A 27,253-nucleotide genomic window follows, 5' to 3' on the forward strand; every position below is an offset into this window, starting at 1 on the left:
AACCCCAAAAGTACAGCAATAAAACTGCCAAAATGGCCAGAGAAGCCAGTGAGTCTTACTCAGTCCCAAGTGGTATGCTGCCGGCTTTCTCCCTAATGCCATTCATTGAATTAATTTTTAATCACCCTGCACATTCTTGAGAGCTAATGAATATTTATAGCATTTTCATATACTTTATTAATATACCTTCTCATACCCTTTTGAAGCCAATTATGCTCTGCCGTCAGGTTATGGTTCTGTCCATGATTAATTCAAATAAACTTTGTAACATGGCAGGTTTTATTTTTAAAATACTCCTCTTCTGTTTAAGAGGAATTTTACGGAATATGGAAGGATGGATCAGATGAATAACTTCTTCACTAATGTTGTTTAGTAAACCAACATTTTAGAATAGAATCCTGTAGAATGCTGCAATGCTTCCAAATCATTATACAAACTAAGAACTATGGGAGGAGGAATGGGAGATGAAAAATTTCCCACTGTGCTAGTTATTTTGCTGAATACAAATGTGATAAAAAAAAAGTTAAGAAAGAAAAATATGTGAAAAGGAAGACAGTAGGCTAGCTTTCCACTGATGTCATCAACCTCTGAAGCAAAAATGGGATCCTGTAAATGTTGGCAAGTGGTACTGCTATTAGGCACTGCTAACCACTAACTATATAGAAAGGCTTTAGAACAAAGAGGCTGGAAAATGGAAACTGAGAGTATCAGAAAAAAAGACCATATTGGAATTGTTGTATAGTTGCATATACATTCTCCTAAAATATAACTGCAGGACTACAAAAAGGCAAAGCATATTCATAAAATAATATTTTCAGTGACTTTAATTATCTAATATAACAATCAGTGCTGTAAAAAAAAAGTACTTCATTTAGCACTTTGCTTCTGTTCGAACGGCATTCATGAAACCTAGCACAGCAGGGGATTTGCTTTGCAATTCTGTGTTTCAGTACTGTCCTGTAGAGATTTGGCTAAATTGGGAGCTGCTATATAACACTCTCAGATTACTTCATGAATAATGACACAAATAGTGAAGGTGACCAGTGAGTCAAAGTCACCATGTAAGTGTGGTAGATATTTAAACCTTGTATGCCGCTGTACTGAGGCAGACCTACAAAGCACAATGCTCTGCTATGAAAACCTGATGCATCTCCAAGAAAGCTGGTAAATCAGCATGGCTTTACACAGAGATACTAATCCAGATCTGGACATCAGTAAACCTACACAGCACCAGCATGCTGCCCAGGGCTTTGAGCTAGCTTTCTCAATGCCAGATAGCTGGGCAATCTCTGCATGGTGTTGTATCACACATACAAGAGATGGGCTCTTGATAGCAGCCCATCAGGAAAACAAACAGAGAGGAACGTATCGGATCCAGAAGATTAACCAACAATCAAAGAAGAGGCAGTTACACAACAACACAATCTGTTCTGGCCCCAAACCACAGTGACAAGTTTGTTTTGCAGAAAATGAAGAAATGAAAAATATGCTAGAAAGTTTTTGAAGAATTATAACGATTCTCTGAGAATTGTAGAGAAGCAGGCCAGCACATGGATACCCTGAGGAGGATAAAAAGAGACCCAGAAAAACCTGTAAACAGACCTAAGTAAAAGTGACATTGTCCCAGCAATTACCCCAGTCTTTTTTCTTTTCTTACTCCAAGTGAAACAAAATAAATGAAAAAGTTTTAGAAATTAATTCTGTAGGGAGCTTCCAAGGCAAGCAAAATATTCTATTGCACTAGAACTACACCGACCTGCAGAGAGAAGTGTAAAAAGTGAATATAAATAAATTTAGCAGCACAACCCAAAAGCTTCCTATTTGCACATATTGTTATTGTCAAAGTGTTTTTTCCCCCAAAGTGAAAATTGTGTGATTGGTATGTTTTATACTTTGAGTTTAATGAAAACCTTAATTTTATCATATCCTCATTCAAAGGGAAACATGGAAGGTATCAAACTGCTACCCAAAACACCACCTAGCAGAAAATCAGGCATAAGTACTGTTCCTTTTGCAGTTTCCAAGAGGTTTTTCTCCTAAATAAGTAGTATTTAGTTTTAGTGTCTACCTGGTGATCTGTCACAAACATCACTCATCCCAGAGAGAAAGAAATGAAAGTATGATTCCAAGTTAAATGTATACATACATATCCTCTGCCTGGCCCCTTGCTTATCAGATGAGAAAACAGCTTAGCTGTGGTTGCTTTGCCACCTAATCATCCCAGGTGGAGATACGAGCATATCTATCTTCAAGGTCTCTGTTTTCCTAATCGTGCAAATGAACTTGCATCTTGGCACTGGAACCAGACTATTCCTCTAAGGTCTGAGGTAGCTGTCATTAAAATTAGCTGAAGTTCTGTCATTGATTTCAACGTAAGTTAGGGCAGGCATTAAATTCTTCTTCCTTCTTTCCCCAACCCATTCCTCATCTGCCAGCAAGTGCTCCAGACAAGCGATGAACAGGAACTGGATGTTCAGGTATAACCATTATCTTTAGCAAAGAGTGTCAATTCAAAGGCAACCATGTCACATGAACAGATCCAACCCTTGTACCTAAATTGTACCTGATTGTACTTAAATACCTCTGTTGAGTGCACCTAAATACCTCTGATAATATTTTCTTCAGATTTAATTCAACATTACAATAATTTTGCATATCATTGCCAGCTAATGGTGCCATCCAGGCTGTGTTCTTCATGTCTTTGTAAGAGTAACAGCTTTGGCTTCTATGTACCTTGTTGTGTTTCCTCCCTCATCTCCTTAAACAAATACATAACACATGAAGAGCGCAAGAATTTACACTTACACATCACTTTGTGTTGTATAGATATGATCAAACAGGGACTCTATGGCCATCCATTTAACAGGTATCCGACCCTAGGAGGAAAAAAAAAGCAACAATGCAATTACTTATCAGAAAATTAAGTTTCCAAGTGGAAAACCAAGGTGTTTATCTTCAAAACTGTAACAGATACTCTATCTGTGCTCTAGTACTTTCCAATGGACTGAATGATTTGGCATTTCATAAAAAAAAAAAAGTGAGGAGAACAATTGCAAGAGTTTTTAAATTCACTCATTCATTTCATTCCATACATTTCAGTAATCTAATTATGTGCAGTAAGGTGGTGCATTTTTTTCCAGGTAGTCACCAGCTTACATCAGATAAACTCAACTCTCCTCAACAAAGAGCTTCATCCACAGAGTTAAGTTCTTCAAACATGAACATCTGCTTCCCATTGCTCTTGGGAAACATGTAAGTGCAAAAATGATGGGGAATGATCATTAAAGAAGAAGAGCTATCTTTCTTGTATCAAGAGATGATGCATAAATGGAAGCACCTACATGTTAAAATATTTTTGGTCCCAGAACTGTACCTGGATAGTCATATTCAGTTACTTGTTACTTGATTGAATCTACAAGTGGGTAGTTTCTGCTGGCAAAAATTCACTGATAAAATGTGAGAAATTTGCCCCACATATTAATGAAAATCTGGCTTTGCAAAATTTCCAAGATGTTTCATAACCTCACAATATCACTAGGATTCATGCGACTTACTTCTTCTCATGAAATTCATATATATGCAACTGTTTCAGAAGGATTTGAGACTTATCATTTTTCCTTCCTTGCTATTTTTTTCTTTTTCCTATTTCCCTATGCAAGCAGACAGATGCTTGTTAGGCTCTGAGTGTCTACAGTGACAAGTGTCTCAGAAGTAAAGAGAAAATATCCATTCAGTACGTTAACACCCTGCCAAATAAAATGAAACCACCTTTATGTAATGCATCATTCTTAAAATACAGAGCAACTGGTATAGATCAATGTGAAGCATATACATCACAAGACAGCTAAATGAATGCAGCAAAGCCCTTTAACATATGATCATGTCTTCCAGAAGTGTTTTTTCCTTTCCAACTTACTTCAACTTATGAAACATTCACAAAAAGCTGTCCTGAAAAAAACAGGGAAAGCTAAACTGAAAATCCACAGTATTTATGGAAATCTTTCCATAAGATTCTAACATTTTCACACACACACACAAAAAAATGGGTTGGCAAATCTTTCATACTAAGTCATAAAGGGACCTGAACCAACACTACTCATCTTAGGAAGAGTCAATAGAAAGTAGTGTCTGGCCTGGGTCTGATTTGTAAAAGTTCTGCTGATGTCAGTAACAGGTGGATACAAACAGGCAGAAAGTAGGATTTGGTTCACTGTATTTAACAGTGTTTTTTTACAAGAATAAATAAATGACAAGTCTTAACTTCGCAATCTCGAAGTTATTATGCTCAAGTGTTTCTTTTCAGGGAGGTAGTAATGTGACTCAACAACTTATCCTTCCATCATATTTCCTTTGTATGGAGCTACAGATGAAATACTATCATATCCTGAATCCTGCTGTGAGCACTGAGCAGACAGAACTGTATGTAGGCACCTGACAATAATTTACTGTGGCAAGGAACGTGGAATTGCTTTAGATAGCCTCCAGTAGGTATCATTAGCTCCTCATCTACCCCGACCTGTGATTTTGAACCATTTTGATTAAGATTCAGTATCTTTCATACTTTTGGAAATATCTGTAGGAGGGGTTTGCTTCATGTCTTCTGCATAGATCTGGTAATTATTGAAATTAGGATTTTCAAAGAAATTGCCTGTATTATTTTATTTTCCAACTCCTTGGGAATTTTTTGATTAGGTTTTTAATTCTAAATAGGAAATGAGAAAAATGGTGGTGGCTTTTGTTTGTGTTTTCAAGCAGAGTGATGAGGAACTAGATAAACTTCATTTAAAACTGGGCTACCTGCTGCCTGTAAAAAGGTTAAGTTAAAAGCTCCTGCAATTCAAAAAGGTGTCATTCTTCTGTATTTAAGTTAACCAAACATGCTATTTTTAATCATCCTGTGTGAACTCTCTAGCCTTAAGAAAACGAAATAATTAATTACAGCCTGTTTGCCACATTGCTTTTAAAAAAACCAACAGATCTCATCCTGCTCTTTACATAATTGTCTTGCAACTCTTCACGGGATCACAGAACCACTGAGGTGTACAGGGACCTCAGAGCAGGGTCAGCCACACCACATTTCTTGACATTATTTCCACTCATGTTTTGAGTATCTCCAGGCAGTCTGTTCCAGTGTTCAATCACTGTTAGGGTAAAAATGTTTTCTTTTTCTTCCCTTTAAATGTAATTACTCATATTTAAAATAGCTCCCACTGCCTCTTGTTCTGTCACTGGGCCACAATGAGAAAAGCCTGGCTTTGTTGGCTTTATCCCCTCTCATCAAGTTTCCCCTGAGCCCTCTTTTCTCCAGGCTAAATAAACGCAGCTGTATCAGCCTCCTTGCATGTCAGATGCTTCAAGGCCTTAAATCATCATAGTGACCCTTCTTTAACTTGTAATTTCTACATATTAGAAATGAATTGGTTTTGTTGAAAAGTCCACAAAAAGAGCTGGAGGAGGTAATGGTGACTTAAATATAATACACCTTTTACATATATATATATATAACTGTCCCACTGACTAAGCTCATAATTTCGCTTCAACTTCATTTTAATTTTTTTTAAATAGAGCAATTACTCTAAATTAATAAAAAATGGCCATTATTTTTGTGTGCTCAAATCCTGCAGTATAAATTCATTCTCTTGATTAGGTAATAATTCCCATTACTGTTTTTAATATGCACTGTACCTTGCTCCTCTTGACATATGAATCTTCTTCATACACATCACGGGAGAGGCCAAAATCAGAAATCTTCATTTTGCGCCCTTCTGCCACCAATACATTCCTGGCTGCTAAATCACGATGGACGAGCTTTTGGAAGAAACCAACAAGAGTGTTTATGCTTCTTGCGGAGGATCCAACTGCTGACATGTCTCTCTATCAAAAGGACAAACTCAGATCACTATTACACAGCCCTACCTTCATTTCTGCAAGGTACTGCATCCCTCGTGATATCTGCCATGCAAACGAGATCAGATCTCCCATTGTTAAGGCTCTCTCATCAGGGTTATCCAAGTAACTTGAATTTCTGTTGCCATCACTACCCACGTAGCTCGGTCCTACTTTTCGACTTTCCCTGAGAAAACTGCGCAATGAGCCGTATTTAGCATATTCCACAATTAAATACAGCGGGCCTGAAATAAACAAACACACTGGTAAGTAAACAATTAACAGATAACCAAATTAACAGATAACCGTTTTTCCCCACTCTCAAAAAAAAACCCTCTTCTAATCAATACATTGTCTTAACAGTCCAGACACCTCTGGCCTTTATGTAAGAGGCACAGAATCAACCATGGAATCATAGAATATTTTCAGCTTACATCCTCTAAGCAAAGTGAGTGAACTTCAGCCTAAATCAAAGCAGCATTCAGGCTCTTGCCTGTATTCCCTCATCTGGATAATTTGAGATCAAAGAAGAGACAACCCTCTTACAAATCACATCTGTGAAACGGCCTAACTTAGAGAAACTTAAAAAATTATATTTCTGGAGTGTGTGCTCACAAATCATCTGCTAATTCCAGTGTTGTATTTAAGGTGCCTTTTCAGACCACTTAGAAACATTCTGACATTTCAATCCGTTAGTTTCTCCTCCCCATTACCCACATGAATAATACCCACTCAGTGCTTTAATGATACATACATTTGTCTGCTGCATCAAAACCCTCCCACCTCACAGCTAATGAATTAACTTGATATTTATTAAAAGCCTGTGACTCAGAAACAATTCACTTCCTTTGGGATGAAAAAATACATTGTACTGAAAAGGAAAACAAAAACTCCCACCCCCCCGGGTTCATTACCTTACTAAGACTCAGAGGTGACTCAGTCCTGAATTATATTCTCTGTTCTCAACTGAAAGTGACACTTTCAACAGAACTGGGGGGGGGCAAAAGTGGCAGGCGTTTGCCCAGGGTTGCAACATGCAGACTGTGATTTTAGGCTGCATAATTACAGATGCAAAAGGAAGAGGATGTTGCCATGCAACTTCAATTTAAAATGAACACAAATTATTCATATCAGTTCCTATGCAGAACAATCAAAATTTGCTTCACTAGCAGTTTATAATACACAAATCTGAAACTTCCCCCCCCCCTTAAAACATACCTTTCAATGACTGTAGCTTTTAGCAACTATTTTACAAGAAGCAGACAACAATTTTGTGACAGAGGAGGAAAACTGAGTATTAATCTAACTATCCATCTATATTTTAACAAAAGGATCTGTAGTTCTCTTTTGTTTGTTTGACTGATTGTGGGGTTGGTTTTTTTTCCCGCAAAAGGAGATCTCACTCCCTGGATTAGGCATCAAAGCATTGGTTTAGTATGAGTAACAACAATAATGAAAACTCAAACTTTAAATATTATCCATGTTTAAAAATACTTAATGAGCATTAACATAATATGAAAATATACACTGGAAGAGAATCAGTAGTAGATTGGTTAAATTTAAATCAAAACATGTATTGAAGGAAACCACAGGAAGAATGATTACAGCAAATTAGCATTTCCTCTTCCCTTCAAATATGACTTTTCTTATATATCCCTCATTTTTTTCATCCAGCAGCAAATTTAAAGCATGCTCAGCAAATATTAAGCAGTGGTCCAAACCCATCAATGAACTATTTCTTAATTCATCTTAATAAAGAACTTCCAATATTTACCATCTTGACTGCAGGCTCCATACAGTTTGATGACATGAGGATGGTTCACCTGTTTCAAAAGGTTGAACTCCGAAAGCAGATCTCGCAGCTCACTCTGGGAAGCATTTTCTGCAGAAAGTGTCCAAACACAGTTGTGGTTACGAAAGCATTACTCAAGAGTTTTCTATGTACCATCTGAAGTATGAGATCAACTGTTTATCCTGGAATAAGCAAGAGTCTGGAAAACTCTGTACTTCCCCACAGGAAAGAAATTTTCCCACCTCACTGTCCTACAGTCATTCAGATCAGAACAAAGTCTATAGGACTGCTGCTGTTCTGGCTTGGAAACCTGCTCTAAGGATCATTACTCTCTCCTGATACAAATGATGACAGAACCAGTAGGTCAGCCAAGAATCGACCAGAGTCTGTAATGTCTTGCAGATACCAGGAAATTGTTCCAGACCTTTTCTAGTGTTTTAACGGAACTTTTTAAGGTGAATTAGTGCAGGTGAAGCTTCAGAAACGTCTGAAACCCGAGATTTTATGTTGACCAAACAAAAAAGACAAAAATACATTTTCTGACAATGTAAAAATCCACTTATCTATTGGCTTACACTTGTAGCACACATCCAGATTTAGAGTTCTAAAGCTAATGTACAGTTCGGATTGATTTTACTGGGAGACATGTAAAGAGGCTTCTCTGGTGTCAGTGGGAATCATGTGACAACATACTACCCGTATAGGGTTTCTTAGCCTTTCAAGCCTTATGTTTTTGCAGAATTCTTCTGACTAGCAAGCTTCCTCTTAGAATGCACTGGGGCTTGAAGTAGATCCCTAGTTATAAAGACACCACAGGTCAGAAATAACCCTTTTTCTACCTTATCCTTAATCTCTCTGACACACAGAACATTCTGGACAGTTCCTAGAGTATTATTACTGGGCATCTGACAAATATGTGGTTACCTTTACTTAAGGCTACAAGCTCAGCTTCTGCTCTTTGGTACTGTATTGCATGTTTTTGCATAAAGGCTGTAACCACCAAAGGATTTATTTACATATCTATTTAAAATATGTGTGCTAATAGTTCTCCCTGGTTGTAGTATTTTTTATTTTCTGTTCTACTGTATGTTTGTATCAGTGGTATATGTTTGTATGTGTTATCTTATAGTCTGAACCTCCACTCAGACTTCAGAGTCTTTCATCCATTTTATTGTAATGAGGACATTCACATCATGCAGGAGATCAGATTTAAATCATATGAGAAAAGCAGCCATAATGGTCTGAAAAAAATATGCCTGTGTTCCTTCACATCCATTCATAGCTCCAAGACTATTTTGGTTCACCTGTTACTGCTTTTTGTTCCCTCCCCAGTGCATAACAACAAGTTGACAATGTAGGGAGAGTTCTACCCTGGTCTGCTCTTAACCACAGACTGTGTCCATCTGCACAGCTCAGACAGGAGATACCCTTCATGCAATAAGCAAGAAGCTTTCTCCATTAACATGCTGGTGTACATACCATTCCCTTTTAAAGACCGGTCAGCACAGAGTCCCTAATACTTGGACAAATTACCCCCTTTGCATCTCTTATAGGGAAAGAAGGGGTGATGTTGGCCCGATCCAAAGTAAATGTCCTTTATACTTCCTGACAGTATTATAAAGACCACAGTGGACTAGTGCAGCATTTCTCATACTCCAGTTGTCATGTGTTAACAGTAAAGTTAAACCAATAACAACAGATGAATATTTGCAGAATGACAAATGTTCTCTGCAGTCAAGTTGGGAAATGGAATTTCAGGTGACTATCTGCAATGTAATTTGCATTACAAAGGAATTCATTAGAACCTGAAGTATTACTGTAAATGTCAGATCAATTTATTAAAATAAGGTGCTTAAAATAAAGGATTACTCCTTCACATTATCAATTCTGTCAATTCTTTCCTTCATAATAGCTAGGGAAAACTGAATGTCTTAGAATCTTAACTCGGTCACATGTTGGTAAAAGTGTGCTAGAAAAACCAGTGACACTGAATGCACAAATATATATGAAATAGTAATTATGACTATTCTATTGATAATCGCTTACAGGTCATTACTTGACTATTAAAAGTAACAGTCTTCTGAAAAACTTATTTTCTAGACTTCCTCTATATGACCTATTCTCCACTGAACATTCTGCAATGCAGACATGCGCTTAATGCATTTATTTATTTGGTAACGCGATAGGACATACCTCATCTTTGCTCTCAAGTAGCAACGGATGTAATTTTCTCAGGGGTTTTCTCCCTATTTTTTTTTAATTGCATATAATACAAATGGTAATAAGTAGTATAACATTTTCTTATAATGACATGTTTTTACTTATAAGCAGCAGTGAATGGTTTGAGTTCAAAGCCTCATGTTATCATCTTAACATTATCTAGGCATACTTTGTTTTCCTCAGCTTTAGAGTCTTAGGGAAAGCTGAAGACATCCGGAGACAGCACTGGTCTATTCCTACCAGTTTGGCAGAACTTCCAGTAATTAAAAAGCAAATCATGAAGTGTAAAAGTAGATGGAATTCTCAAACTGAAAAGTAACTTAATAGGTCTGTTCTGTCTCTTGATGTGATTATAACACGATTTATTTTAAAAGCTCTGTCAAAGAAAACTGGGTAGAGAAAAAGAAAACAGTCAGGAAGCTGTAACAAAGCCTTGCAATATTTCCATCAATGCCAGACAAAATTAAATACATTTGCTATGTTAAGACAGAGGCTCCCTGAACATCACAGATTAGAATTACTTGTGGAAATTACCTAGATCAATGTGGTGCTTGCTCTTACAGTCAGAAATCTGCCAGCATGTAACAGAATGCTGGAAGAAATACAGCCTGTGGTACTGTCTGGTTTTAGCTAATATTTACTTTAATGCTAGCTAGCCCTTCTTAAAATCCATTCAGAGGTTACAACAAGAAGTTTTCAAATAATTTCAGACCCAGATGGAAATGTACCTTTTAACATTTTCACTGCTACAGTGGTATAGCCAGCTCTTCCCTTGAGTCGGAATGCTGTTGCCTTGACAACCTTTCCAAATTCTCCTTCTCCAAGAGTCTTGCCCAAAACTAGGTTCTTCCGAGGAAATTCCCATTTTGGATCTTCCTGCAGGAGAGAAAAGGAACCCTATAAGATGAAGCAAGAAAAGGAATGTCTAGCTACACTCAAAGCATTAATGTTCAATAGGAGACCATTCTTTAGGAATAAGTACACTTCAGTGAACAATGTTTGGCTGCTTCAGTCTCAGTGTATTCTGATAAAAGTTTCTGAAACTCTAGGTATTTTGCAAGAATCTTCCATTACCTTGAAAACCTCTCCTTCAAAACAGGCTGCACATGTAGTCTATGGATAATGGATTACATTTGCAGGTCTGGAAAATTGGGTACACATAAAAAATGAAGTGATACAGTATAAATGCTTGCTTTCAGAGTAACTACAAGTATATGACTTTCGACTTCACAGAGAAGTAAATCAGTTTTACTCACGGAATAAGGCTTCCCCTTAAGAATTCATCAGAGACAACAATCCTCCTATTATGAAATTAGTGTTATTAAGCCTTACAGTTGCAAACTGATGAGAGATGTACAAACCAGACAAGAAATTAAAGCAAACTGAGCACAAGGTCTGTGAAGACTTCACTATCTAAAATTCATATAGACTTGATGTTGCCACATGTCATATAAAGTGGCAGTATTTCTCTACCAGCTGGAAGGCATCCTAGATAACACAGAGGAAACTAGATTAAAGGTATGATAGTCTGAAGGGTAAAAAACCTTCAGATGTGGGTAAAAATACCACCCCAACTGACACCTGCAGTCTGTATACCAGAAATCGGGAACAGATTGAACACATCTCAGCAAGGTTTTTGATTTTATTGTAAACGTAGCCTTGTTGCAGTACTATGGCTTATCACAGAGACTATGAAGCTGCTGATTATTAGTATTTAATTGGACAATGTTAAAGTAAAACCCCACTAGTGTCAAATGCAGAGTTACATTTAGAAAAAAACATTGGCTCAAATCAGAGCTAAGATATTACTATATATTAAAACATAATAAAAGTGTAAGAATATACTAGTCTTATAGAGTAAATTATATGGTTTATTCAATTACTCATCAAGTATCTTCAGTTTCCTGCCTGTACACCTGATTCCCAGTTGGGCATTTCTATGAATAGGTTGCATTACTGAAACATTTTCTGCATGCAGAAGCAGCATTCTTTAGGAACAAGACAGACATCAAAAGAAACCATGCAAAATGACATCAGACTTACTGGTATTTTAAAGGTGTCTACAGACACCTGGTTTTCCATAGAATCTAAAGAAGGCCGGCGGACATTAGTAGAAGAATAACTGATGGGGTAGGACTGGGCTGGGCGCCGGAATGTCATTTCTGCAGAGGCAATAGGTGGCTTCGGAGAATTCTTGTGGTAACGATGGATGAAATAGGAAGAAAGCAGCACAGAGATGATGAAGGACAGCAGCACTGCTCCTGCTATCACAGTCTTGCACACATCATCACATAGTGGCTCTGTGGATGAAGAAGAGCTTCTCAGAACTTTTCTTGTCTCCTTCTTCTGATTAGGCAATGCATATAATGCACGCAGGTGTGACAGAAACATAACTCAAAATCATTTAAAAACCTAGAGGAAAAACTTACCAATTCTTTTTATTATTATTATTTTGGACACCAGCAGGTGTTTGCTTAACTGTCTGTGTAAATGCAAGGATAGCTAGCTTTATCCCATGTTCTGCATCTTCATAGATGTAGGCTACTTCTGCCACTCTTCTTTAAGACCCAGCCTACCATGTATTCATCTTCTAGTACCACTTGAAGACCTATAACTGAATTTTGTTTGCTGACAACAGTTTATGTTAGGGTCATTCAACCCATCAAATAAAGCCTTCAAATATAAATTTAATTTATTATGTCAATTATTAGCTATTACGGAATATTTCTTTTTAGATTATACAATGAGAGAATATTTCTACTTTGTATTTATCTAAGTAATTGTTTCTGAAAAACATTGCCTAATGCTGCAACTGCTTCTAAAGTAATAAGCATTTTTTCTTCCTCGCCATTTACTACTTCCCCTTTTACAGAAGCACTTTAGTGTCTTACTTTGGAAGCTAAGTTTCTTTATCTCTAAGGGTACGTGGACAGCATCCCTAGGAGGTCACTTCCCGAAGAAACTGAGAGATACAAAATAGAGTCCTTTGCTAATCAGATAAACCTGACTTCAGATACACAATTAATTTAGCTACATCTGCAAGCTGTACCTCAGAAATAAGTGGAAATTAATGAAAACAGCCCAATATCCTTCTAGAACAGGGAGCAAAAGAAATAGAGAAAAAAAAAAGAAAAAAATACAGCAATAAACTTTATTTTCTTTGTCTTACGCCTGTAGGAAAATTACTCAAAAAAGCAAATTAAGATATATTCTAAACAATTTGGTTTTAGAGATGCAAAATATTTCATGTTTACTAGTAATAAAAAAAAAATTAAAAAACACCCATTTTTAAATCCTCATCAATCTGTTTCAAACAACTGCACAGAGTTTTTCTGTTTAAACAAAGGTCAATGAAAAAAGTAATCCACTCCTCCTCCTAACACAATGGGTGCTGGTTACCTCTGACATTTTGAAGTCGAGATTTTCAGAAATGATTAGGAAGCTACAATTACTTGAAAGTAATTGAAGTCTTTATTCTAATTCTCCTAGCTGTCTTTGGAAATAGCAGGTGAGTCTCACTGAAATGCAAATGCTGCTGGAAATGGAAGCATGACTGACCTGTTTGTCATGTAGTAACAGCTAAAAAAGACTTTAACCAACGCAAGATACAACCCCCTATGGAAATTTTCAGGGTCCATAGTAGAAGTCAAGTTGCCAGTTCTTAAATAATTTTATATTAGCAGTCTCTGACCAAAGACAATGCTTATTAACATGCCCACAAGTTTCAATCATTGGTAAATACAAACCGAGGAAAGATCAGTATAAGAACAGCAAATAATGTTTAGACTTACCCTTGATATCATCTTTCTCACAGTAACAGTTCTGTCTTGGGAAGCAGTAACAAATGCCATGTCCTGACTTAATTCCAAGATTTCCAATGCCTTTTCCATGACCACCAATAATGTTTCCATCTAATCAAATACAGACACAACCTAAGATTCTGACATATAGTTAAAGGGGAAAAAAAAAAAAGTTTCCCATGGGTTTATCTTAGTATGCATTTGAAATTTGACAGGGCACAGAACAGTGCATTGATAAAGATGGGGAATCCTAACAATTACGGGACAGTCTAAATTCTGAAATAAGGGCACCTTGGACTGCTTGAACATTAGCCCCGATTAGCAGCTATTCCCCCTATGAAAGACTCTGGATCAAAATTTATCTCTAATAAAAACATAACAGTTCTCTTTACATTATGTAGTTGGGTTACTTGCCTAATTTCACGTGCCCCTTGAAACTTTATACAGAACCCCCATACTTAATGCCAAACATCTACCTCAAACAATCATCTCACGTCTGTCCTGCCTCAGTTTCCTCATAAAACATTATTGTTCTCTATCAGTGAGGTCATCTTACCTTTTAAAATTCTCCCTAAAATATCTTCTCTAGTCTACTTATTCTAGTTTGTCTCCACCATTGCGTTTGGTATTTTTTTCACTCCTGAGATGATGTCCAGTGGTTTAGACCAGCAACCTACAGACATCAGTTCTGTTCGTGATTCTGATGCCAATTTCCTCTTACCTTGGAAAAGTCAGCATACTGTTCTAGAAATCATTTGTTCCATTGTCAAACTGAGATAACAATACTTAATCACATCTGTAAAATGCCATGGGATAGCCTAGCAAAAGCATTAAGAGTAAGTGCCAAGTGTGAGAAAAAAAAAAATCTTCCATTATCTGAAAAGGCATTGTTTAAGGAAAAAGAAACTTATGCAGAACTGCTCTTGATTTAAAGCAGGAGTTCTTTAAGCAAAATAATTGCAACTGTATTTCCAATTAAATAACTTTTTTTGTGCATTTATTGTAAAAATGACCATTAGTTGTGACACTTTTTATTTAGGAACTGCCTTTAATCACAAACAGCATTTATAGACAGAATCAATCAAGCTCTGCAAGTTTAGCTACCTTTTAGAAAAACTGGCTAAACTATAAAGGGATTCAAAAGATGAATGAGTTTTTTTTAACATAGTCTTGGTTTAACTCATTTTCCTCCCTCACATCTAAGTCAATAGTACAGTGAACAACTCTTTTACATTCTTTAGATGTGGAACATGAATTGAAGAAAAGGATAGTTTTGTGGAACATAAAGGCAAATACCCTTTTTTAGAAGGAGTGTAATGAGGGCTTGAGTATTTAAGCAAAATAGATTTTGATCATCTCTCTAGAGAGGCCACACCTACCAAATAGTATGCAGCTCAGCTGGTTAACTCTGGAAGAGACTCTGCTGAGTCACTGCTCTGAGCTGACACTTGTTTGAGGAAGAGTCGGCATTCCCAAAAATTCTTGAATATCCCATCACCAGCTAATTTTCTCTATTGTGAAGAGGTGATGAAGTAAAACTTCCATTAGCCTCAGAAAAATATTATGTATTTATCTATATCTGCCTAAGTTTGAGGGCCTGAGGAAGGGGAAGCAGGGGATGAGCAGGTCCTATCTAAACTGTTCTTGAGAAAAGTATTTAAAGACAAAGGGGTTTTACACAGCAAGAAAATGAGTACAATGTCACTGCAGGTGTGTATCAGAAAAATGGAACTTCCTATATGCATTCCAGCGACCTAAAAATGTATTTTTCACCAATGCATTCCTGCTAAGGAAATCCCAAAATACCGTTTTGAATTGTGTGGCACTTCACATGCTCTTGTTGAAATCGTCAGCTGTTTCCCTTGCCCTGTGGTGAGAAAGAGCTTTCCCTGCTTCAGGGTCATTTGGAAAAAGCTAAAATGTGGCTCTATCCTACATCACACAGACACTCCAGAAATTCAGAAAGTTAAAAACATGGGTTGTTGGACAAAACCAAGGACAACATCTGACTACCACTGAAAACAAAGACCTACAAAGCAAGGTAGAAGCCTAGGCACTATAAGTCTTTTCCATTATCAGAAAGACAAAGTTCAGAGTAACTTACGAAGACCAATCATTTATGAATGTGTAACCAGATTCACCCACTGCAACCAGCTCAGAAGCAGCCACTTAATACAAGAAAGTCTCTTGCTTAGAATGCAATTAGGTTGCCTCTATTTGATAGGCACAGTCACAGCACCAGCTGTTTCAGCTGAGTGCCCTTTAATATAATATTCATAGTGCTAGTGTGAGAAAGTAAATTTGGGACTGCAGTACACAGCCATCATAATGACAGATGAATTACCAGAACAAAAAAAAAAAAAAGAAAATATTTTAGCAACTGTCTGTACTTAAAGAATATCCTTGATCTAAACGCATTTGGGGGTTTCTATTTATTTCTTGCCAATCCCAAAGACATGTCCCCTGCCAGTAAAAACTGAGATAATGGTACTCCTGTACCTCTAAGTTCCTAAAACACACTGATTTCTTTGTCTGTAAACACACTGCTTTTGGACACCAGCCCAGGTTCTGAATTGCATTAAATCATGAATAATATTATCAAACTCAGGCATTAAAAAGGCATACATAACATCTTGAAAGTTTGTCTTAGTTGCCTGCTTCTATTATCTAATAAGACACTATTTCTTTCAGGCTTCTGTTGAGCAAAACTTCTGATGCTGCATATGTTCCACATTGCAGGTTTCAGCATTTCAGCCTCTGGCACAAATATTTCGACTTTTTGAATGATAACTGATTCCGGTAATTACCAATAAAGAATTCTTTTCAGATGACTGGAGAAGTTACCTGCATTCACTTCAACCATTTCTGCCACTCACAGGATTGTTTTTATGCACTCTAATCAAATAATTATCTTTGCAATAAGAAGTTTACAATATACAGTCCGATTCTTACATGTAAAAAATACAGATTCCTGTTTATGAATTCCTTTTATAGAAGATCATAAGTCTTAGCCTGTAAGTAAACGCTAACTCCTCTAAGACTCAATTTTAAAAAGGTAAACTTGGAGTATACTACATCAGAGACATAAGAATTATTCAAGAAACATTTATTCCTGAAGTAGATACCAATAGATAAAAAGATCCGCTTAAAAATTACAATCTCATGAAAGACTGAAATTGCTCAAGCACAATACACTGTTTTTCTAACCTTTGTATCTTCATGGTGATTTGCAAGCTTGCAGGTATGAGCAGGTATATGAGTGGAATGTAGAAATACATGCTCAAGAAAAAAAGCAAATGCTTTTCAATTCTTCCTTCATAAATGCTGCTTATATGAATCTCTGCCTGTATCTTCAAATAGATAAGGCATTGGAATGTTTTGATGGTCACCTGTCAAATAAGGCCAGGTGCATTTCCCCAAATGATCCTCTGTAATCACATGTATTATAAATGGAATTTTTTTTCTTACTTATTTAAGTTGCAGTTCAAAAGGGATGGTTTCTATCATATTGTGCTAAAGTTTGGAAATAGGGCATTTAACTTGCCTAACACCTATACCTGTTTCAGCAAACACCTCCACTAAAAAAGCACTACCTGTGAATTAAAAGGGGAGAGGAATGAGAATCACTGAGAAAACATTATCTTGTCATTACTGTCAGCCAATAGGTGCTGGCTGACTGGCTTAAAAAGAACAAGATTAGTCCCTAAAACTTTAACTCTCTTGTATGACTGAAATGCAGGCATGATAATGCAGAGATACTAAATATGTTGAGCTTGTAAAAGAATCTGTTATCAGGAAATCAGAACTTGAACAGTGATCAGCAGTGACATAGAAAAGCCCATCCTAAAATATTTCCATACTTGTGCAGTCTTGGGGACACACAGCTGGATCTTTGTTCTCAATCACGTCACAGATGCCATCTGGACAAGTCTTGATACTCGGGGTGCACGTGGAATAGTTTGTGGTGATCCCTGTTAACACAGAAATATACAGCTGCACAAATACCACAGGATTTGAAGGAAAGCTTATTCCATTTTCTTAGTGCACCTTGACACATGGGCTACTTCTTTTTTTAAATAAATATCACCTGCTAAAGTAACAGGCAAGACAACCACTAAAAGCAACTGGAAGAAATCTATTTTTTACTATGTCTTCTGCTTTCAAGAACCCTCTGGGCATGTCACTTGCAGTTACAGTAAGTATTACTTGAAAAAGCAGTAGTTGACCATTTTGAGACTGAAGAGTTGCTTTCACAACTAGGGATATGTCTGCACAATTTCACACATAATTGAATATGAAGGTTACAAACAGTCAAAGAGAATTTGTGATACTCATGCAGTTTGAAAGGATAAACCATCAGCACAGAAGCATTGCTCTGGAAGAGTTGAGTGCTGTCATCTGTCAGATCTGTGCTACAGACTGCAGAAAACAGAGACAACAGAGACACTGCTTCTGTGCTCACTAACTGCCTGCTGGGGCGTACCTGCTCACAGGCTTATGTTTGCTATGTTCCAAGCTCAAGTCATAGTTGCAGAGATTACCTTGCGAGCTGTAAGTCATCTGTTCAATCTACACTGCTGTAAATCCAATTCACTACCTGTGTTCAACATCACCAGTGACAAGATCAAGAGTTACTATTCCAATTTAACCTCCTTATACTTCTTCTTCAAGGCCAGGTTGGACGAGGCCTTGGGTAATATGGTTTAGAGCGAGGTGTCCCTGCCCATGGCAGGGGGGTTGGAACTTGATGATCTTAAGGTCCTTTCCAACCCTAACTATTCTATGATCCTATGATTCTATGTCGAAGAAGGTGACCCTGCCCCTCTGCCCTTGTGAGACCCCACTTGCAGTACTGTGTACAGTTCTGGTGTCCTCAACATAAGAAGGACATGGAGCTGTTGGAGAAGGTCCAGAGAAGGGCCATGAGGCTGGAGCACCTTCTGTATGAAGGTAGGCTAAGAAATTGGGGTCTGTTCAGCCTGGAGAAGAGAAGGCTGTGTGGAGATTTCATAGCAGCCTTCCGGTATCTGAAGGGGGCCTATAAGGATGCTGGGGAGGGACTCTTTTTTAGGGACTGTAGTGAAAGGACAAGGGATAATGGGTTAAAACTTAAACAGGAGAAGCTGGGGTTAGATATAAGGAAGAAGTTCTTTACTGTGAGGGTGGTGAGGCACTGAACAGGTTGCCCAAAGAAGTGGTAAATCCCTGGCAGCGTTCAAGGCCATGCTGGACAGAGCCTTGGGCAACATGGTTTAGTGTGAGGTGTCCCTGCCCATGCCAGGGGGGTTGGAACTAGAGGATCCTTCCAATCCCAACCATTCTATGATTCTATGTTTAATTTGGGTATTATGATAAATATTTTTTAGCCTCAACTTCTGTGTAGTTTACTGTACCATGTTGTCCAGCCAGAATAAATCATTTTATATCTATAGAAGTCAAATGCACAATTACAACTAAACGGTAGCTTGATTTCACACAACAGAAATGTACCTTTTCCACTCCCCTGCCTCCACTGGCATCTTCCTGTTAGCACCCCCAGGCCACCACACTCTTCACATTCAGCATGGTGCTTACTCACAGCACAAGAGTCAGGACAGTCCTCCTCTTTCTTTAAAACTGTTGGGAAAAGAATTTGCTGTGAGTTCAGTACAAGGGAAATGAATACACAAGCAAGTCACCTCAAATCAGAAAGAAAATTCCATTTTTAGGGATAAATAGGAAGGAAAGAAAGACGGAAAAAGGAGTGAAAGACTGAACACTGTCCCAGTGCTTAGTAAACTTAGGTAACAGTTAAAGAGAAGTTCAGGTTTTATCTTCTGTGAAATAAACAGCAAGACCATGACAGCAGTCATCTTTACTTAATAGCACACTGTCAATGCCTAAAACTGTAGAAATGTGGTAACATACTAATAAAAAAACCCCAGAGATCAAAGGTACTTAAAGCTTCACACAAAACTTTTAATTAAGGGAAAACACCTAGTACTTGGGCTAATGCAGTAGCTGCCCAAAAAAGAGCAGCTAGAAATGTATGATTTCAGACAGCATCAGGCTTTTGCAAAAAGATGTCCACTGCAGGCTTTTGTTTCTTCCTCCTCAAGCCATCTGCTCTTGGCACAGGAGTTCTGATGTGACAGAATCAAAGAGAGGCAATTATCAGGTAGCACTGTAAGGTTTTGCATAAAGTGTGATATAGTTTGGAGAGAAATGATTATTTCCAGTGTAGTCCTCCTCTGTTGTGACTGTTACAGAGTATGTCTAACATTCTGCCCTTGCAATCTTTTCAGTAAAACAAAGCCCTACATGAATGTTAAGCTTTTTTTTACGTTGGTGGTTTTGTTTTTTGGTTTTTTTAAAAGGAAAAATTAGAGAGAGAAGTGGAGAGAAAGATGATTGAATAAATATATATAGGCCAGAGATTTGTGGTTTCAAACATATATAAAACACTTATTTTCCCTTCCTTTTCTTGAAATAAAGGTCACAAAACCACAAAAAAAGATTCTTATAAATCAAATGTCATCATGAACATTAGGAATTGCGCATATTAAACCACCTTCCTGTGAATTAGTTCCTCAAACAAGTATCTGCTACAGGCAGGTCTGAATCAAAACTCAAAAATCAAACTTTGTGATCTGTATTTTGCAGCTCAAACTCATTTTCATTGTTAATGCCATGACTTTATAGATTACCCTACTAACGCATCACCCAATACCAGCACACTCACGAATAAGTAAATAGTTCTAATTGACTCAGGTACTTACGAGTTCCTTCCAATAAAACAGTAAGGAAGGTTTTGGTATGTTTCCTGCTCTGCTTGTCTGTAGCTTGAATAGTGTATTGTATTTCCTTGCATTCGGGTCTGCGCAGCACAGAGGAATCATTCACATAAAGGCTTCCATATTTGTCCTCTCGGCCTTGAAGTATGCCGACAGCATAGCAGCTTGTGTTGGGGGACAGTAACTTGTAGGTGATGTTCACACCACGGAACTTCATACAGTTTTCAATGCAGATTTTTCCTATCTAGACTCAAACACCAAAAAAGGAATCACATACAACAGGAAAAAAAAATAATCAAACAAACAAAACCAAACAAAACCAACTATACATCAAAAATATTCTGTGCTTCCCCAAAACATCTGAAAGACAATTAAACACATTATAGCTGGCAGAGTTCAGCATTTACCTCGGGTTTACGACAGATTTTATACTTTACTACCAATGCAGTATGTAAATGCTTCAAATGTGATTTACCCTCAGTAAAAATGAGAACTAAAGTATTACCATTGTCTTAAAGCTAGCAGTGGACATGCAAAAAGACTTGACCCAGAGACCCAGTGATATCTGGTCAGCAGTGCTGAGAACCAGACCCTGTGATTTGGGAAAGTCTGAGTTCAGTCTCTGGTCTGTCCCAGGCTGATCAGTGAGAAACACTTTGGTCTTGCTTGAAAACGCAAAGAGCTCAGTGTGAACAAAGCTGAGACTCGTTTCAAGTAAGACAGAAATTGCTAATACATAATTTTCATAATATTACAGTCAAAGATTTTGGCCAGCAGAGTTCTCAGAAGCCTTAAAAGGAATAAGGACTTCACTGTTTTCCATTTGCAATTTCTAAAACATTTTAATTTAAAAATGAAATATGTTGGTTTGCTGTATTTGAACTTCTGCCTGCCAAAATATCTGTCCTAGAACACTCTTCAGTCTGAAACAATTTATTTAAGAAGCATAGGAATGTAAAGTCCCATCTCCTGTCCAGCTCCTATATGAACTGATCCAAAGCTCACTTTGGATTTTCCATTTACAGGAGTGGGATTCAGATCAGGCCGAGAGGCACTGGCTTTTCTTGCATGGAAAGCCACAATGTGAAGGGTGGAGTGCTATTGAAGGGAAGTTGGTGATGGATCCTTTTCAACTGCTGCAGTTAAAATGTATTTTCAAATACTACCACTGGTAAGAGCATATCTGTACATGGTCTAATGTGAGGCATCCCTGCCCATAGCAGGGGGCTTGGAACCAGATGCTCTTAAGGTCCTTTCCAACCCAAACCATTCTATGATCTTGGGTTTAGCATTATTATTAAAGAAAGTGAAAAAAAAAAAAAGAAAAAAAGAAAAAAAAATTATACTATGATCTCTTCCTATGAACCTGGACTATTTAAAGTCAGAGAAGAAGCTTTTGCAGTCCTTTAAGACATACTTTGTCACAAGATAATCCCACTTAATTTAACATATTCCCATTCAATTCACTGGTCACTTTGCACCATTTTTTGCTGGTTTGTATTTTGTCTTGTTTTGTCGGTTGGTTGGTTTGCAGTTTTGTTAGGGTTTCTTTGTTTGTTCGCTTGCTTGCTTGCTTGTTTTCTGGCAGGATAACATAGAAAGACTATTAAAGCAACCAGAAGCTAAGCCATTTCTTCCATGCCATCTCTTCTCCACAGAATGCTTGGACTGGCAGGAAGAAAAAGAAGACAAGACTGTTCATAAATTCTGTCTAGACATAAGGTCTAGACAGGTCCTTTCCAGAACCATGTCATTTTCATTTTGGTACTGTATTGCAACTGGCAGTGTTTTACAATTGCTTAGATGGCATTTCTTTAAGGCAGTACAAGAACATAACAATGTTCCCTGGCATTAACCTTGATATAGACTAAACTGCCCTTTCTGCCCACTCTGTCAGAACTACTTTTCCCAGGCACCTTTTTGATCAACAGAAATTTTCTGCAAAAGGGATGGAGAAGATCCCATAAATATGGGGTCCCTGAAGAGCAGAATATCTTTCAGAGATCATAAGTGCCAGCTTTCCTTTCTCTGGATAATTTGAGAACCTAAAAATGCTCTCCCTCAAGACATTTCTACACAAAAGATAGGCTTTCTCTTCTTGCCTAACTCCATTAGGGAAAGCCCAAGCTCAAAACTTTGCTCTTCACCACAGTCTGTGGATTCAGGACAGCTCCCAGATGCAGCAGAGCACAGCTCCACGGAAAGGAGGTAGAAGCAGCAAGTTCTTCTGTCTCATAAGTATGGTGAAAAATAGCCTGGTAATCAGGATTAACATCAACATATAAGGGAGGAACCTACAAAGGTGCTTGTTGCAAGACTCTAAATAGTTAACAAAGAAATACCAGTATCAGAAATAGGAACAGAAAAAAACATCTTTTGAGCTCCAGAGTTTAATAAAGTCTGGATACGGATAATAATACCTCTTCACTGAATTTCAGGGACATTTGGACATATAACCTTTCTGAAAATCTCAGCCAATGTTATTCATCATTTGTCTCAGTAAATGTCAATAGAGCTTTAAGTCCTTTGATAAGTTAAATGCCACTGGGCAAGCCTGTACTGTCAGGCCATGCTTCTGTTATTCAATTCATTTAGCTGCTCAAATAGACAAATGGCATCAGCCCAGAAGTTAATCATTTCTTCATGCTCTGTGTTTTTCTCAGGGCAAGAGACAGTTCAGCCTTCATGATAATCTAGCCTAGTACTTTTCCTCACTGCCATGGCACATCACAGCTAATTATGCAGACAACTTCAATAATGTGAAGTGCTGGGGACTAGGCTGCTTACACTGACTTCTGCTCCAAGGTGAGCACACCATATATTCAAACCTTGCCTTGAAAACAAGTAGATGGCACTTTAACTCCAGAGCCAGGATGAGTTTTGCATTTCCCTGGTCAAGAATCAGACCACTTAACGCTCTTTGTGAATTTGTGTTTAGGCAGCACAAAGAGCTCTTCCCACAGCCTTGGAGTTCTTGCCTGGAACATTTTTCCCTACTACTACTGCCACCCAGTGAAACTGCAGTTAGTGGGAAGCACCACTGTTTCCAGAAACCCTAAAACTCCCTTTCAGATGCTTCCCTTTCAGACGTTTGACTGCCCTGACAAGAGCAAAACCAGCAGCTTTAGAAGTCAAATGGTTGGCTGGTTTGTTTTTTTAATTTTGCATTCTAGAACTAGAAAACTATATACCCCCAGACTTAAACAAATGTGTTTAAGCAATCCAGAGTACATACAGATAAACACAGTTTACCCAAATTTAACTTGCAACTCATTAGTTCTTATTATGAAGGGATGCATATACCTATATACAAAATTTGTGTGCACATGTACATATATACACACACAAAAAATTGCAATAAATTAACCTATATTTGTATCTACCCAATAGTTAAGTTTCCTCACTTTTTACAATTACAGTCACGTCATGGCGTACATACAGTTGGGATCTCTTTCTAGATGCTAAGAGCTAGGCTAAGTATCTTGTGAACCTATGCTATTATTTCTTTGAAGGGGAAACCAACTGGTTTCACCCTATCTCCAAGCAAGAGGGTTTTTTTACACTACTGAGAATAAAGCTTTCACAATCTGGTGCTACAAATTACCCAAAGAGAACATAAAAAATATTGTGACCTGCAAAAAAGCACTGAATTATGTGCTGAAGTTTCTAACAGACTGCAAATTTAAAAGTGGCAGCTGCAAGTCATCACAAAATGATATAAAGAAGTAGCCTTTTGTAAAGAGCCCACTATTTGAACACACCAATAATATCCTTCTCTTATTTAGTATATTCAGTGCAGACTGTGGGTAAAATATCCCTTGATGGAGCAGTGGCATTATTATTGGTTGTGTAAGGCCCATGCTGTATTGTGAAGAGTCATCAAGCCATAGCACATTTCATCAGATTGAATGTAAGAACACACAATATATCTAACTTCCTTCTTAATTTTACAACTAGCCAGAGGCTTGAAGATTAATAAAACTGAATTCTTCCTTAGAAGTCTTCTAATGATATGGGTTTCTCTGCAACTGGGATGATCATATCATACTTTAGTCTCAGTCCTCCTCTCTGCTACAAATACAGTGGCAGTTTTATTACTTTATTTCATTTTTAGGTATACTTTCCAGCAAGTCTCCAAAAATGGCTCATCACTGATGTTTTTAATATTCACTTTCACAATATTAATTACATTAAACTAGTTCCTTATTAATGTACATGCTCCATAGAAATTACATTGTAATTTTCACCTGATTAATGTCAACCTGTTAGAAAGTGTTTCTGGAAGGCATTATTAATGGCCATAGTGGTGATTAAGCTAAAAGGAGGGTTAAATTAGGAAACACATTAATTACTAACTAGCCATTATCTAGAGAAAAGCCATTAACATACTGCAATATGTAAAGCTGTGACTCCAATAGCTGGGACAAACTTCAAATTTTTTTTGCCCCTGATATTTTTCCAGTTATGCCTAAGGGTTGCAAGTCCTGCCATCTATAACACACGTTATTTCCATGTGTGGCTCCTCCTCTGTTGGTGGGTGAGCTAGTGTACAGTCTACCTGCTATCCACTGCATCCAGCAACAATCATATTGATATCATATTTTTCATTGATTCTACTGAAAACCACTAAAACCAATGCTCCAACGCATCTTGTCTCAGTGATCTATCTACTGAGATCTGTCTGAAGCGAAAGTATAAACTACATAGTTCTTACTTGTGCAAAGCGTTCAGCATTTCTGTTCACTGTGAACTGGTAGGTCATGTTTGGAAACTGAATGCTGACAGGGAGGATGGAGACATTGAAATGAAGCATCACCGATCTTTCTGGGCCATGAAACTCTGTGTCATTCACCAAAACATCCAACTGGAAGTAACGATGCTCTGTGACTGAAATGCTTTTATTCAGTACCAGTTCTGCAAAGGAAAAAATTACTCTATTACCGACCCACACTATCCACAAATGTATATTTGAGAATCATAGAATTACAGAATAGTTAGGGTTGGAAAGGCTCTTAAGATCATCCAGTTCCAATTCCCCTGCCATGGGCAGGGACATCTCACACTAAACCATATCACCCAAGGCCTCGTCCAACCTGGCCTTGAACACTGCCAGGGATGGAGCATTCACAACTTCCCTGGGCAACCCATTCCAGTGCCTCACCACCCTAACAGGAAAGAACTTCTTCCTTATATCCAATCTAAACTTCCCCTGTTTAAGTTTTAACCCATTACCCCTTGTCCTATCACTACAGTCCCTAACAAAGAGTCCCTCCCTAGCATCCCTATAGCACCTCTTCAGATACTGGAAGGCTGCTATAAGGGCTCCACGCAGCCTTCTCTTCTCCAGGCTGAACAGCCCCAACTTTCTCAGCCTGTCATCATATGGGAGGTGCTCCAGTCCCCTGATCATCCTCGTGGCCCTCCTCTGCACTTCTTCCAACAGTTCCATGTCCTTTTCATGCTGAGCACACCAGAACCACACACAATACTCCAAGTGAGGTGTCACAGGAGCTGACTAGTGGGGCAGGATCACCTCCTTTGATCTGCTGGTCACGCTCCTTTTGATGCAGCCCAGAATACAGTTGGCTTTCTGGGCTGCGAGTGCACACTGCCAGCTCATGTTCATTTTCTCTCTGTCCAACACCCCCAAGTCTTTCTCCACAGGGCTGCTCTCAATCTCTTCTTTGCCCAGCCTGTAGCTGTGCCTGGGATTGCTCCGACCCAGGTGTAGCAACTTGCACTTGGCATGGTTAAACTTCATGAAGTTGGCATCGGCCCACCTCACAAGCGTGTCAAGGTCCCTCTGGATGGCATTTCTTCCCTCCAGCGTATCAACCGAACCACACAGCTTGGTGTCATTGGCAAACTTGCTGAGGGCGCACTCAATCCCACTGTCCATGTCAGTGACAAAGGTGTTGAACAAGACCAGTCCAAACACCGATCCCTGAGGGATACCACTTGTTTCTGGTCTCCAGCTGGACACTGTGTTACTGACCACAACTCTTCGCACATGGCCATCCAGCCAGTTCTTTATCCACCAAGTGGTCCATCTATCAAATTGATGTCTGTCGTGGTTTAAGCCCAGCCAGGAACTCAGAACCACGCAGCTGCTCACTCACTCCCCTCTCCTTCCTCTCCCCTCTCCCAGAGGGATGGGGAGGAGAATCAAAAGAATGCAACTCCCATGAGTTAAGAACAGCCCAGTAACCAAGGTATAACACAAACCACTACTGCTACCACCAATAATAATAATGATAAGGGAAATAACAAGGGAAGAGAATACAATCGCTCACCACCCACCCACCGGTACCCAGCCCGACCCAAGCAGTGATCTAGCCCTTCCGGCTAACTGCCTCCAGTTTATATAGTGGATGTAAGTGCTGTGGTATGGAATACCTCTTTGGTTAGTTTGGGTCAGGTGTTCTGTCTCTGCTTCTTCTCAACTTTCCCTTCTCCCTGGTAGAGCATGAGACTCATAAAGTCCTTGGTCAGAGTAAACACTACTGAGCAGCAACTAAAACCATCGGTGTTATCAGGGCTGTTCCCAAGCTGAAAGTCAAAAACACAGCACTGCACCAGCTACTAAGCAGAAGAAAAAATGACTGCTACTGCTGAATCCAGGACAGTATCAACCCCTTATTCCATACCATTCACGTCATGCTCAGATCCTACATTTTCAATATACCATCACTCTTGTCTCATATAATATGTATCATAGAATCACAGAATCATAGAATAGTTTGGGTTGGAAAGGACCTTAAGATCATTAAGTTCCAACCCCC

At 38.3% G+C, this 27,253-nt stretch overlaps 1 protein-coding gene across 2 annotated transcripts in view; it reads right to left on the bottom strand.

The window, feature by feature from the left end:
• Positions 1-27,253, bottom strand: part of RET (ret proto-oncogene) — a 90,679-nt gene that overhangs the window by 8,470 nt on the left and 54,956 nt on the right. For both annotated transcript variants that reach the window (XM_061380019.1, XM_061380017.1), the window contains 11 exons: positions 25,186-25,385; positions 20,457-20,715; positions 19,189-19,314; positions 17,559-17,669; positions 13,690-13,809; positions 11,942-12,198; positions 10,627-10,774; positions 7,661-7,768; positions 5,917-6,131; positions 5,686-5,808; positions 2,806-2,876 (listed from right to left, as the gene is read on the bottom strand). In XM_061380019.1, the coding sequence (XP_061236003.1) occupies positions 2,806-2,876; positions 5,686-5,808; positions 5,917-6,131; positions 7,661-7,768; positions 10,627-10,774; positions 11,942-12,198; positions 13,690-13,809; positions 17,559-17,669; positions 19,189-19,314; positions 20,457-20,715; positions 25,186-25,385 (1,738 nt within the window). The remainder of the gene's footprint in view (positions 1-2,805; positions 2,877-5,685; positions 5,809-5,916; positions 6,132-7,660; positions 7,769-10,626; positions 10,775-11,941; positions 12,199-13,689; positions 13,810-17,558; positions 17,670-19,188; positions 19,315-20,456; positions 20,716-25,185; positions 25,386-27,253) is intronic.

This window comes from Neopsephotus bourkii, unplaced genomic scaffold (assembly GCF_033783945.1).
Source record: "Neopsephotus bourkii isolate Nb327-2 ecotype Australia unplaced genomic scaffold, CSIRO-AGI_Nbou_v1 NB_1783, whole genome shotgun sequence".
NCBI lineage: Eukaryota > Metazoa > Chordata > Aves > Psittaciformes > Psittacidae > Neopsephotus > Neopsephotus bourkii.